The sequence below is a fragment of the Sprattus sprattus genome (assembly GCF_963457725.1).
Source record: "Sprattus sprattus genome assembly, chromosome: 18".
NCBI lineage: Eukaryota > Metazoa > Chordata > Actinopteri > Clupeiformes > Clupeidae > Sprattus > Sprattus sprattus.
In genome coordinates, this window is record NC_137916.1 from 10,650,684 (window position 1) to 10,665,020 (window position 14,337).

Genomic DNA, 14,337 nt, shown 5'->3' on the forward strand with positions numbered 1-14,337 from the left:
CTTGCATACAGTAGAAAGCTTTTGCACGTCAAAGCTCTCCAGTCAAGCATAGCAGTCATTTCAACCTCATCAATGGGCTCTCAGGACTGTGACTCCTAGAGTGTAACCCTAGAGTTTATGACACCAAATGAACCTCTTCTAGAGCTCTCTGCCATTGTGATATAGACATGCTCCTTGAATTACATCGGTTTGAATCAATCATATAAGAAAGCTGATTTGACATTAAGTGTATACTCTTCTACACACAGTAAACAGTTTTTAGCCACTTGCAATTTCTCTAGATCATTTGGCCGAGTTATGAAAATGCCTCATGGTTGCAGTACAATAGGTAGATTTCAAATTTTTCTGGGCCATTTTTGACTAGATTAAAGTCACTTTAAATTGCACAAAGACCTTCCATTTTTAAAATCTTTACAGACAACTCAAGACTTCAATGTAGTGTGATAGTGGATAGAGGTGTCAGAATGTCAGGCTGTCTGTCTGTCTGCCTCTGCCTGATGGTTTCAGAGCACCTCCTTTAAACTCGCTCCTCCTCCGAGACCAGGCTAGTCCGGCTTCTATCTGTCAGGGCTGCAGTAGCAACACATGGACAGCAGGGAGCATCAGAGGTGAGACTCTGATCTTGTCAGATCTGTAGTTGTGAGGTGCGCTGTAGAAAGGGAGATTTCCACTGATAATTACCAGCGAGACAGTAGAGAAGGTCAGATAAAGTTCTTGAGCCTGTAGAAGTTTTTGGGTTTTTTTGTGGTGTTTACAAGGTTTAGATAGGAGCCCCCTTCCTCCCTTATTCTCTTAGCAGTGTTCAAACTCAGCTTTAGAAAATCACAGTGATGCCTGATGAATGCAGAGGTTAATAATAATATAAAAAAGCTCATGAATATGAATGAGGTAAAGGAGAGCAGATGAATGCTATTCCTTATCTCCATGAAGATTACACATTTCCCTTGAACTTCCATCAAGGACGATAAAAGAGAAGAGATTTGAGGGGAGGGCAAAAAATGAATTGCCTGCTTGTCAGGGAATTTGATGGACATTGATAAGGCTACATTATAAACCAGTAATTTAAGAGTTCAAATGAGAACGCTGTGTATGTGGAGTGAGGTCACCTCAAGAGCGTCTTTGTCTCACTGGTCGTTCAACCTCCATAATAGCTCTTTTCACCTGTAATCACATTTCTGAGATGACAGAAGGGGGAAAAGGAATTGATTTTCTTTTTTTTTTTTAACGAATCATGACAGAAAGAGGATGGAAATTGTGATTTTCCTATGTATGTGCTTAACAGTCAGCAATAAAGACTGTTGTAAACCATTTACTAGAATATTTCCTGCAAATACATTGGCTCATGCCAAATCGATTACATTTTGGAATCTGTCCAGTAATGTCTGCCTGGATGGCAACACAGCCACACAGAAGTTGGTGCATATGAATTTCTCAAGGCCGCTATTCTTTCCAGCAGACAAGTGCACTTCAAGAAAAGTGCTGAGTTGTTGCAAGCGCAATCAATCGTCAGATACTGTGGGATAAGATAAGCTGCTAAACTTTGCTTATAAGCCATCAGTGCACAGGAGGATCATGCTTTGGTGGGTTTGAGGAGAAGAGCAATTCCTTTCCGGACAACCTGCAGAGAAGCCCCAGCCAGGGAAGAAGGGAAATTGGAGAGTGGAACAAAGCCGGGGTGTCTCCTGCTGTGTGCTGGAATAGCCTTGGATCTTGTGGGATCGCTGGAGTGATTTTTTGGTTTTCCAAGCAAGGTTTTCCCACACTGTCGATATACTGGTAGACTGAATAAACAGCATGCTGTGGACAGTGGGCTTGTGCCTCCTGCTAGGCTCCTCCGGGATGAGCCATCCTCTGAGCAGTCGTGGGGGCAACACTGGACGAAACAAACTATTGCTCATCTCCTTTGACGGTTTTCGATGGGACTACGACCGTGATGTGGACACACCAAACCTGGATGCCATGGCGAGAGACGGCGTCAAAGCCACATATGTAACCCCAGCTTTTTTAACCATCACCAACCCCACACACTTCACTATAGTTACAGGTAAAGACAAAAAAAAAAGTTAAACTGTGTGCATTTGTTCTTACTCTACTCTGACATCAGTCTTAGGTCAATTCTGCTCATTCATGTTATTACTTGGATATATTTTTCCAAACTGTGCCGAGAACATGTAGCGGCTGTGTGCATAACTACATTTTATTGTTATTCTAAATTACACATAATTGGCACCTTCCTTTTTAACTAAGCTTAAGAGTCCTGCCCCAATTCAAGTCATCTTTGGCAGGTGGGAAATAAATGGGACTCAATTGAAATTCAATTCCTCTAATCTCCAACACTGTTCCAAAGCACCCTGACCAGGAGTGTCATAGCGCTCAGAAGTGGAAAGGTTCACTGCATTTTTATATGCATCGAGGAGTCTAGAGTGCACCAGACAATGAATACTAAATGCATTGACTCTGGCGGTGTCTTTTCTCAGGGCGCTACATAGAGAACCATGGGGTTATTCACAACATGTGGTTTAACACCACCACCTCAGAAAAGAAGTCATACTGGCAGACGCAGTTTGTGAATGAGTGGTGGGACAATGGCTCCCTGCCCATCTGGATCACTGCCCAGAGGCAGGTAAGAGCCAAAGGGCCATTTCCATTAGTCTTTCTAGGTGTGTGTGTGTGTGTGTGTGTGTGTGTGTGTGTGTGTGTGTGTGTGTGTGTGTGTGTGTGTGTGTGTGTGTTAATATCTAGGATATTCCTCTAAAAGCCAGTGTTTGCAACGGCCAATAAAAGGAAGAACTCCATGAATAGCTACATGACCTTTGTTCTAACCGCTCTACATATTTCTAACTTATCCTGTCAAATGCTCAGGGTTTGAAGGCTGGCTCTCTCCACTTCCCCGGCACAGCCTCCTCCTACCAGGGTGAGAAGGTGGGCGTGGGCGAGGTGGAGCCAGCCATCTATAACTATTCTAATGAGACTGTCTGGCGTGGAAATGTGGACAAAGTCATGGGCTCCTGGTTCCGTGACCAGGACCTGGATTTCGTCACCATGTACTTTGGCGAGCCAGACCTCACTGGCCACAAGTTCGGACCCGACTCTCCCGAGCGTAAGGAGATGGTGAAGCAGGTGGACCGCACCGTGGGCTACCTGCGCGACTCGGCCGAGAGGCACGGCATTGGCGAGCAGCTGAACATCATCATCACCGCCGACCACGGCATGTCTACTGTGCATCGCGAAACTGTCGACGAGATCGTCCTGCGCAAAATTCCCAACTTCTCTTTCAGTGATCTAGCTTTCCACATCGTGGACTACGGGCCCACGGGAATGCTTCTTCCCAAGGAGGGGCGGCTGGACAAGGTGTACAACGCCCTGAAGGGGGCGCACCCACACCTGAATGTCTACAAGAAGGAGGAAATGCCGAGCCGTCTACGCTTTTCCAAAAACGAACGCATTTTACCCATCATCCTCTGGGCTGACCCTGGATATCTCATTAATGGGGTGAGATATAAAGACATACAATTATTTAAAAAGCCAGTGGAGTAAAGAAAGATTTTAGTGAACAAAGAGAAAAAGAGGGAGTGAACAAGAGTATGGCATGCTCTGTTAGCACCAAGCTACGTTCTGCCTGCAGCTGTCTGAGAAATGCATGGGCCTCTATGCAGGCAGGAAACTTTTCATATTTCACTATTCACAGTTTCTAGGACACCAACCCGCTCCTCTATGATCCCCCAGCCTGTGTCATTATGATAGTTCCCCCCAGTATGCATGATGAGTATTCTAATAACATGCCATTCTTCAAAGGGGTCCAAAAATATCGATGGAATTACCAAGTTAATTTGGCTCGCAGCTATGAAGGGAAAAAATGGAATCTTTTCGACCAGAAACAAGGAATTAAATTCTAATCTTAATACATTACAATTTTAATCAAGTGCATTATCACCTTCCCAGGATAATCCAGGTTTGGCTGATGGCATGCAGAGTTCTCTATTGCCTTGTGCAGCTTTTCATGCCCCACAATTCCACATTAATATTTACGTCTCACCGAGCTCACACTAGTTCTGAAGCTCACAAATAAAATACAATGCTGTGTGAGGGAATGTGTCAGCCTTTCCAAATCTGGGCATGCAAGCACCAATATATACTTTTTCTCCAACAATCACCCACACCTGCATTCCCCAGACTCAAAAGTACAGTGTATCTACAGGGTATGAATCACAGACAACAAAGACGTTAAGCTTTGAAACCCCCAAACAGCCCACAGTTTATTTCTAGAGGTGGTAATTACATCTGTTGGTGGGTTTGAGGTTATGGTGATTAGGTAAGAGCCTGTTCTGGCAAACAGAGGAAGGGAGGTACCTCAGCAGTGATACACACTGCAGGGAACAGTAAGCAACAACAAGCAAACCAGTGTTCCAGTGCTTCACGGTCCTAGTTTTATGTTTATCTCTGTATGTCCTTCAATGTTATCAATGGTTTATGATCTGGCTTTCAACAGCTTTGAGATAATTGCTGATGGGATGGTGGATCGTGTAACTGTTCGGCATGTTGCATAAGTTAAGTGTTCCATTAAGTAGTTCATATCTGTTTTGCTGCGATCTGCTTCTTCTTCGAAAAAAAGGGTATTTTGTTTTGTAGAAGAATCAGTGAGGTTCACTCTTCTGAACGTGCCACATAAAGTTATCAGTTGGACACTGTCGCCATCTGCTGTTTTAACATGATAATAGCAGAGTAGAGACAAAATGTGGCAGAAGCACAAGTTTGGAAACTACAAAGAGAATTAAATTCACCTCGGAGATCACCTCTTCACTCAAAGAAATAAATGAAGATTACTCTGGATTAGACAGTTCTTTCTGCACATTATTCTGAGTTTCTTCCTGCTTATATTTTTACTTGCAGTACTTTCCAGTGCAGTGGAACAAGGGCGAGCACGGTTTTGACAATAGAGGTCTGGACATGAAACCCTTCTTCCGGGCAGTAGGGCCAAATTTCCAGAAGAACCTGGAGGTCAGTCCCTTTGAGACAGTGAACATTTATCCACTGATGTGTCACTTATTGGGGATCACACCTGAGCCCAACGATGGACAACTGAACTACACCCGTCAAATGCTAGTACCACCAACAGAAGGTGAGAAATGCGTCCATGCAAAACAATATGCTATATTTTACTTTAGTATAGTTGGTTTATTTAGTTAGCATACTAAAACTATTGCTGTTATTAAATGCTACTCGCCACTACACTTCATTTCTCACCACATATTCTGCTTTGTCCATTTATGTGCTTCTGGAATATTCTGGAAGGGCCTTTTAATGTTACCATTAAAAACCATTAAGGTTGACTGACATTAACTACATGGATTCAGTTCATAGCAGGGGAGAGCAGGGTAAATTGTCACACTGGCGGTTTCTCCAAAACCTGGGGCACAATCTCAAAACTGAAATTGCTGCATTATGTGACACAACCCCCTGAGTTAACATACTGTTTACCTTTGATCAGCCTCTAAACTGAAGTAAGCACAATTTCCCACTTTTCCCCTTCCAAATAAAAATAAGGCACACAACATTCCATAAATTAAAACGGTTTTGATTATAGGTTTTCACATTTTTAACTTTCCTATGATTAGAGGTGTGTGTTGTGTAGTGTGTGACTTGATGCTTTTACTAGCCTTGTTATTAATTAGTGATTAATTAGTGAGTTTGGAGCAAGTTATCACAAGTGACCAGGGAGCAAGTTGTAACATATGATCTGTTGACTATTCAAAGCCCTGTCAGGTTTTACTCCCCTGAATTAGAGATGCAACTGGTAGGGAACATCACTGCGTCAGACATTGACTTTGGTTTATTACAAAGAAGTGCAGAAAGCAGAAAATCCCTCTTATGTGGGCATAGAAAAACAAAAGCCGGTGCAGAAAGGGAAGAATGTGTCCAAGCCAAAGGCACTCTGAGATTCCTTTGAATGAAAAGTGCGTTAAAAATAAAATGAATTATTATTATTATTATTATAAGTCGACACAGCATTACATGAAACATACAAATGACTCAGATGATCATCAGACAGACAACTAATGTTTCTGCAAATGGCCCGTGCTGCATGTAGGCTAAGTTACTGCATAGTAATTTGCAGTGAAATATTATATGACAATGAAATAAACCCGAAATATGTGCCCAAGACTCAATCAGATGTATTGTTTGCAGTCATTGTGAGTAAAAACTGAAAAGTGCTACAGAATGCCCCACTCTCCCCTGCCAGAGGATAAGCCAGGCCAAAGGGCCAGTATGGAGCTATGGAATTATGCTTACAATGATTTTGATCCAAAGACCTGCATACATTCTGCCTGACTTCACCGGGACATAGGCAGTAGTGTTCTAATTCTGTCTGACTTCACCGGGACATAGGCAGTAGAGTTCTAATTCTGTCTGACTTCACCGGGACATAGGTAGTCGTGTTCTATATCTTGTCTTCTCCTCTATTCAGCTCTGATAAATTAATACTTTGACACGTGCTCTTGATAAACCAAGTTAAATATTGACTCTATACACCTCAAACTCCAAAGGTCTTTGGAAGGGATTATAAATGTCTCATACTCAAAACTGTCGTCCATTCACCTCTGCTCTCTTTAGGTCTCTTCAGACCCCAGATCTTCATCGGCCTGGGGGCTGTTGGCGGATTTCTGATTCTGGTCTTCTTTGTTTTTGTGATTCATAATGTTCTAAAAAGACAGAAAACCCAGGAAAGGTAGGTGTAATGAATATATCTCCTTTTTTTTAAGTGATCATTCAAACCCCAGATTGGCATATTTTGAAATGAATTAAAAACATCTCCCTCTATGCTCTACTATGTGTTCTAAATGAAATGACCTGAGCTTATTCAAAGACTAAAAAGACATTTAACGTTCTCACATCACAACTGACAATTGTTATGGGAGGTTGGGGGTTGGCAGAAAGACAAAAGAGAATGGACCATTTAAAAGGTGTTTAAAACTTTCTCCCACATAGGACACCATTTAGGACTCATTAAAATGAGCCTGCATGTTGATGTGTCTTGTAGGAGAGATATGTGAGGTCAGTTTAGGGTATTGCTTCCAATAGAGCTGTTTCAATTACTTTTCCAAAAATACAGCACTACTTTGACAACAGTGCTTAACAATCCTAAGCATGACCAGAAATAATTTGTCCATGTACAATTAGGAAAGATTTTAATTGGCAATATCATATATTAATATCACTTATGACAACAAACACAATTACTAAACTAGAAGCGCACAGAAAGTGCAGACTTCCGCCAAGGTCCAATGCCTTTTTCTGCAATGTTAATGAAAGTGAAAAAATTATTATTGGATTTGCCCCTTGATCCCGATCCGCTCCAATGTAATGGGTTCTTCCATGGCCAAAATCTTCCAGGTAGTTTTTGTTTAATCCGGCCGACAGACATACAAACTGTAACAAAAGCATACCGGGTAATGAATGCCTGAATCTAAATCTGCCTTTGCAATGTTTTCTGTTTCAGGAGTAAGACTGCAGAACACGAAGAGGATAGCACAAATACAAAACAAACACCCATGTGAAGACTACGGATTTTTTTTGGCTTACTGACACTAAACCTAACCCTAGGAAACACAGAGAATAATTGAGATGTCTATGAATGTCAAATATAAAGACATTTTGCTCAAAATTTTAGACTTAAAATCTAAATGTTTTTAAATCCTGTTAAGGAAGAATAAACTGGATCATACATTACAAATTGAATTACATGCTGGAAGCTGAAAGAAAATTCAAAGTATTTAAATATTGGATAATATTGGACAAACTGATATGATGCACAAGGTGTTTAGGGGTGAGCTGGGCATTGTGGCAGGCTAACCCTAGGCTATCACGGTTACTATTTATTGAGGTTTGTTTTTATGATTTTGCAGGCCTTCAAACAGGCCTTCTGGAATGTCCATGAGTAGCCCTGTACTGTATATGTACCATTCTTTTCACTTAATGAAAAATATGACATCGGTAGTTCATACGTTTTACAAACCATTAACTGTTTTAATAAACAGTTTTCAATTTGGACATACACATTTTTTGTTGAGTATTATGTATGATTTTCTAAAATAAATGTATTTCAACTGATATATTTTAGATTTTCCTTGTAGTCTATTTTTTGCATAATAACAAATTATTTTGGGTCGTATCAAGTTACATGTTTACATAAAACTACATAAAAACTATTTATATGTATTTGCTTACATATTCCATCACTGAACAGTATGGTACAGTACAGTAGCAAACAGCAGACAAAGTAGTGCTTGGAACCAGCCTTACATCTTTTTAAAAAGGTTTTTAAAAGGTCCACAGGTGGAGAGAAGTAATTGGTAGGTAAGAAGGTGATTTTTGAGAACAGAGAAGGACTTCCCAGCTCAGATGAAGCTGGTGGACATTCCACGGGAACACGAAATGTTTAAATGAAACCAATAGGCTGCTATTAGTGAGTGGAAGTATTTATTGATGTTTTGTAGCCTATTGCTATTAGAAAATAAAGAAAGAAGGAGAGAAAGAAAAGAAAGAAAGAAAAACGTTTATTTTACTATAACTTACAAGCACCACATTATATAGCCTATATATTTCTAGTACATAGCCTGTATATTGATATCCATAGTGCACGCACACATGGGCCTAATGCCAGAAATTATACGCTAATTAATTATGTCACTGAAAGCACAGCACGATCGGTGACGTCGCACATGGACGGCATCCGATAAGGGACATACATGGTGTTCGCGTTTCCTTTCCTCCCCCTTTTCCTTTTCTTTCATACAAGGTCTCAGAGAAGGCTACAGCAGACATGGAGGAGTTGAGCGCCGTCGGAGAACAGGTTTTTGATGCCGAATGTATACTGAACAAACGACTACGAAAGGTCCGGCTTCACACGTTTGGTAGACACAATACAATACTGGTACACAAAATGAGGACACATTACTAATGCACAATTCATTTTGCAGGGAAAGGTTGAATTTCTGGTGAAGTGGAGAGGCTGGTCATCCAAGTAAGTACAACTGCTGGCTGCTGCAGCTGCGGGGTAGACTCAAACAATGAAAACAACAACAACGTGTCGCTTGTTGCTTCCATGGCGTTAAGAATGGTTAGCTTCCAGCGTCCATACATGAATTGTATGACTTGCTGGGATCCAAATGATCAATACGTTACGTTAAGGTATTGCATGTAGGCCTACTCGTTGTATTAGTTTATTTTTCGATTCGTCGCTATTGTTCTTTGTCTAAAGTTTTCAACGAAAGAGAAGCCAGAGTGCCCCTTCACTTGTTCCTTACATTGAACAGCTAAGCGGTGAACCGTTTTTACTATGGAAAATATTCAAATGTTGGCTACGCTGCTACATTAGCCTACTAATCATGGCTCTTTGGAAATGTGTGTAATTACAGAGCTATTAAACGAGCAGGTCATTGTAGCATCCAATCTTTAAACAAATTACGGCCACATTTATGACCGCAACTATTCATAATTGTACCCATACTTTCAGTTGCAACGCTTTATAGCGTAGCCGTTTGTAATTTTCAGAAATGCATTTCATTCGTTTCTAAACACAAGAGCAAAGAGACACACGCCTTCGATTTGCCCACTTGCATTGCGCTTTTGCCGAACTACAGCTGCCCCGCTACCCGCTGGAAAACCTCGACACAAACGTCTTCTCGTTTCAGTCGGTGCCCTCTCTCTTGTCTTTTCCACTACATTGTTGCTGATAATCCCCTTCTATGGACAACCTGTCTGTCAATCAGCCCGGCCTTTGTCCAATTCCACCCGCCAGCCCCGTAATTTAATCTTATTTTGTCAGATGTGTAGTTTGAATACACTTAGGCCGAGGCTACTTGGTATTTTTTTGCCTTTGGTCTATTTTAGTGCCTGTTAATGTTTTGTATCACGTTGTAGTTATGTCTTACTATTTTGTTTATAAAACATTAAAGGATACACACGCAGATCATGACTATCAGGAGGAATCGTGACTATGAAGAATAGTATGTTTCATGTGAGTGCTTCATATCAAACTGTGAAGACCTCATTGATGATGGGTTTGCCTTATCAGAATAAGACTGAAACATCTGGGTAAAATGGCATTCATGATAAGAATTGTATATAAAAAGTTAGAATGACTGAGTTATGGTGGCTGCAAGTTGCTGTAATCACTTTCATTATCTGTTTCAGGCACAATAGCTGGGAGCCTCAGGAAAACCTTCTTGACCCAAGATTATTGGCTGCATTTAACAAGAGGTGAGCTACCCCCACATCACACACAGCCCTCCCCTCCCCAAGTGCAAACAATGTGCTCTGAATCGCTCTAGCAGGCGTTAACAGCACCCCAGTTAGGCTTTTGTAGTTCCAATAGATGTACACACTGCTTACAAAGATAGATTCTGTGAATTGTGATTAAATGATTTGCTTTAAATTCAATTAAAGCAAAATTGAAGTGACAAAGTTGCCTATAGCAGATGTCTCTCAAAAAGTGAAAGCAGGAACTGAGTGGGTTGTTATGTTAATTTTTTAGAAAAAGGGAACTGTATTTCAGCAAGTCTTAGCATTTCCCTTTAACTACCAGGGGAATTTACACAGACCTTTCAAGTTACATATTTTTGATAGTAGTTAACAATCTTCAATGTGCATAATGGTGAACCAGTTTGTGTCATTAAGTGCAAAGCTGTGTGTTATTTCAGGATGACTGAGACTTAAGCAATGCCAACTTTGTGTACTTTTACAGTGAACAAGAAAAAGAGCTGTTATACCGCAAAAAAGGCAAAAGGCCTCGGGGGCGACCACGGAAAATTGTGGTATGTACATTTCATCAGTCACTGCCAGTGGAATGTGTGTATATTGAGATGCAAAGGCAAGGTGATAATCTTTGATTACCTCTGCAGGAAACGGCTCCAGAGGCCACAAAGTCCAGCAGCTCCTCATCCTCCTCGTCTTCTGACTCCGACTCCGACTCCTCTTCTTCCTCCTCTTCAGAAGATGACGACGATGAAGATGAGAGTGACCGAAAGGCCAGGCCGGCCCCTCGCCCACGGGAGCTTCACCCCGTGCCCCAGAAAAAGGCGCAGATTGTAGTAGCAAAGCAGGAGCCGGCTAAGAAAAAGCGCGGGAGGAAAGCACTGCCTCCGGAGCTGAGGGCCCTGCGCCAGGGCAAGCCCCCCCGCAAGATCATCAAGCCCACAATCAAAGACTCTCCCACCGAGCTCCGGCCCAACACAATCAAGAAGCCCCTGCAGCCAGCGAGCTTCACCTACACGGGCATGGCCCGAAGTGCCAACCGGGACTCGCTGGGGGGGCTGCACGGCCGAGGTGCCTTCAGCCAGAGTGGAGCTGTGAAACCCTCTCTGAGCAGTATGAGTCCCGGGCGATCTCTGAGCCCCACGTCGCCTTCCTTCAGCAGGCCTCCACAGGGTAAAGGTGCTCCGGACTTCAAACTATCAGTGTCTGAGTCAGACAGCAGTGCTGGGTTAGACTTGAAATCATCATCATCATCATCATCACCATCATGCAAATCACCAGGTGTGGCATCCCTGAATTTACACAATTCCAAACTCTCCACCAACACCAGCAATCAGGGTACACCTCAGTCTGTCTTGGGATCTCCCAATGGACAGAAAAAGCACAATATTTCCCCTGGACAGACCCCTCTGCAGAGGGTGCCTGGCAATAAAACAGCGGCAGCAGCATCCTTTCCTTCTGTGAAAAGTCCCACTAACCAGGCCATGAATATGCAGGCATTGAACCTGCAGAGTGCGAACAAGCCATTACAATGTGCCGGGACTGCAGGAAATGGAAACATGGCAGGAGGCAACTTCAGAGGCGCCGCCAACCAAACACGAAAGAACCTTAGTGTTAACTCACGGCAAGAGTCAAGCCATCAACCAGCCACGGCCAGTTCAGGACCACAGCAGCCCAAAAAAAGCCAGCCAGGAGAGGATAAAATCAAAGCCGAGGACACCGCCGACTTGGGCCCCGCTCCAGAAAGGTCAGCAAAAAGGCCTCCAAACCGGGTGGAGAAGACTCCATCAATAAAACTTCCTACAGAGTTCAGAGAACCTGTGGGCAAACGTGAGCGGTCGTCCTCCAAGGACGGAGGAAAGGCGAAGGTTCTGATTGAGATGAGCACCGGTGAAGAGGGGAGCAGCTCGGACTCGGACCAGGATTCACCATTTCCCAGCAATGGGCAGGACTTGTCCATTGCTGTCCAGGCAAGCCAGGATTGGAAGCCAACTCGAAGTCTGATCGAGCATGTTTTTGTCACCGATGTCACGGCCAATCTTGTCACGGTAACGGTAAAGGAGTCGCCAACCAGCGTGGGGTTCTTCAGCATGCGACAGTTTTGATTGAAATGACTGGCACCTGAGAGCCTTCAGTCATCAGCACAGAGGAACATTTTTTTTTTCGGGAATGAAAAAAGTTTATGACTAGTTTGGCAAATACATCAAGTTAAGTGATCGTGGGATGTCTACATATCTACTCTGAGTGAATGCTGACATGTTTACATAGCCCTTATTTTATTCAATGTTGGATGGTCTATACATCACCTGCCGAATTACACCTTGTCTTTGTCCAGCTGACAAAGAGGATGTTTGTTCACCAGAAAACTCTTCTGGGACATATTTTAATCTAAAGGTAGCAGTTGAGCCAGAGAACATTCTAGGTCATGTTCCCTGAATCCTTTTATTGTAGTAAAATATATATATATATCTATATGAATAAGAAGACCTACAAGCATCAATATGTGAGACATTCAATATAAAAAGTGAATTGATATGTCCTACTTTGATTCAATGTGGCCATTTCCTCATAGAATTCGCATAAACAAACTTTGACATTCAATATGTTTGTGTAGAGGACTCTTGTATATGGAATGCCCCAAAGAAACAAAGCTCATAAGAAAGCTTACCAGCAGTGTGGCTTGACTATGAAGCTGCTGCAACTTACTTCACACTGACCACCCCATGTTTTAAACAGCTAGAATGTTCTCTCGTGGTTTTTGGTTGGACTGAAGCATCATGGCTGTTTGCCTTAAATGTTTATTTGTATAGACACAATCCTTTCCTGAAGCTAGAGTTTGAGACACTTGTGGACATAAAACTGTTGAAACAAGTTGAATTCAGTAATGGAAAACACCACTTTTATCTTAATTTATTCTAACGTTCTCTTTTTACCTCCCTTTTACATTTTCTTTTTTTTTTTAAATAAAACTTCTGCCTTTTGTACACTAAGTTTATCATAAGTGCATTGCAGTGAAGATAGCACACAGGAGATGAAGACCTTTTTGAGTTTTCCTTGATTTTGAAAATGATTACACTTGATCATCAATCTTCCTTTAATGTTGTTAGAGACTGAAATAGAAGTACCTTCTTGTTGCTAGTTTTTGTGTTCCAGTCAAATGAGTACACTTGTTGCCTTGTTATAACTGTGAGTAGAATATAACGCATATAACTAATGCCTGTCCTACTGGATATGTTTTTTTTTTTTTTTTCATTTGTTTTAGTTTTTTACAACTTATCAGCCAACTCTATCAAAATAAGCCCCATTTGTATTTTTGCTTAACCAACATAAACTCCTTTTTGGATAAAAAAATTAACAAAACAAAACAAATAATACAAAGCTTGACTATTGTCCTCAGCACTATATAATGTTGGTTACACTTTAATAACACTGCACCCACAGTTGAAGTAGTTCCCTTTTCAAGCAAGCACTGAGGCAGCAGCAGTGTAAAAGAATCTTCTCGGGGGAATATATTTGTGTTGAAAAGAAGAAGAAACAGACAAGCTGCAGTCTGCCCGGAGGGCCGTGTTATCTCGAGCTGGGAGGAAGAAGAAAAAAAATCATTCCTCTGTGCAGCCATGCTATCTGTGCACAGTATTCCACACAGATCGGAGTGAGGGTAGGAGATAGCCTATCGGTGTGCTGTAACTAGTGCACTGATAAGAGCAGCCCTCACTGGGGGCTCCTCCTTAGCTTGCCTCGGCCTTATTCCCTTGCCTGCCTCTCAGTTCCTTTCAACCCAGTATTACCAGGACAGTACTGGAAAACAGGGTCTTTCCTCTCAAATGTGCCAGTTGTGCCATCTTCTCCCCTCTCGGCTTTTACCGCTCGTTGTCCTTTTTCTTTGTCTGCCTGCCTTTGTCACTTCCTCTTGATTTCACTCTTTCTCACTGTTTTTTCCTGTATGCATCCGTGTATGTTTATTAGTTTCTCTTTTTGCTCTCGCATCACTCCCATGTCTCTCCTCTAATCTTTTCACTCTGTGTGCCTTTGTGAGGAAATGACAAGGCATTCCATGTTGTGTATGTTCAGCTGAGCCGTAGG

At 42.1% G+C, this 14,337-nt stretch overlaps 2 protein-coding genes across 2 annotated transcripts; both read left to right on the top strand.

Moving 5' to 3' along the window:
• Positions 1–1,794: 1,794 nt before the first annotated feature.
• LOC308379412 (ectonucleotide pyrophosphatase/phosphodiesterase family member 7-like) lies at positions 1,795–7,556 on the top strand (the record flags this gene model as incomplete). Its single annotated transcript, XM_080856537.1, has 6 exons — positions 1,795–2,044; positions 2,478–2,623; positions 2,863–3,492; positions 4,891–5,119; positions 6,613–6,727; positions 7,499–7,556. 6 exons carry the CDS (start codon positions 1,795–1,797, stop codon positions 7,554–7,556), a joined length of 1,428 nt encoding a protein of 475 aa, XP_080712663.1.
• A 1,265-nt stretch (positions 7,557–8,821) lies between these two features.
• On the top strand, positions 8,822–12,393 carry cbx2 (chromobox homolog 2 (Drosophila Pc class); the record flags this gene model as incomplete). Its single annotated transcript, XM_080856391.1, has 5 exons — positions 8,822–8,893; positions 8,979–9,022; positions 10,195–10,260; positions 10,745–10,814; positions 10,902–12,393. 5 exons carry the CDS (start codon positions 8,822–8,824, stop codon positions 12,357–12,359), a joined length of 1,710 nt encoding a protein of 569 aa, XP_080712517.1. The 3' UTR covers positions 12,360–12,393.
• Positions 12,394–14,337: the final 1,944 nt, after the last annotated feature.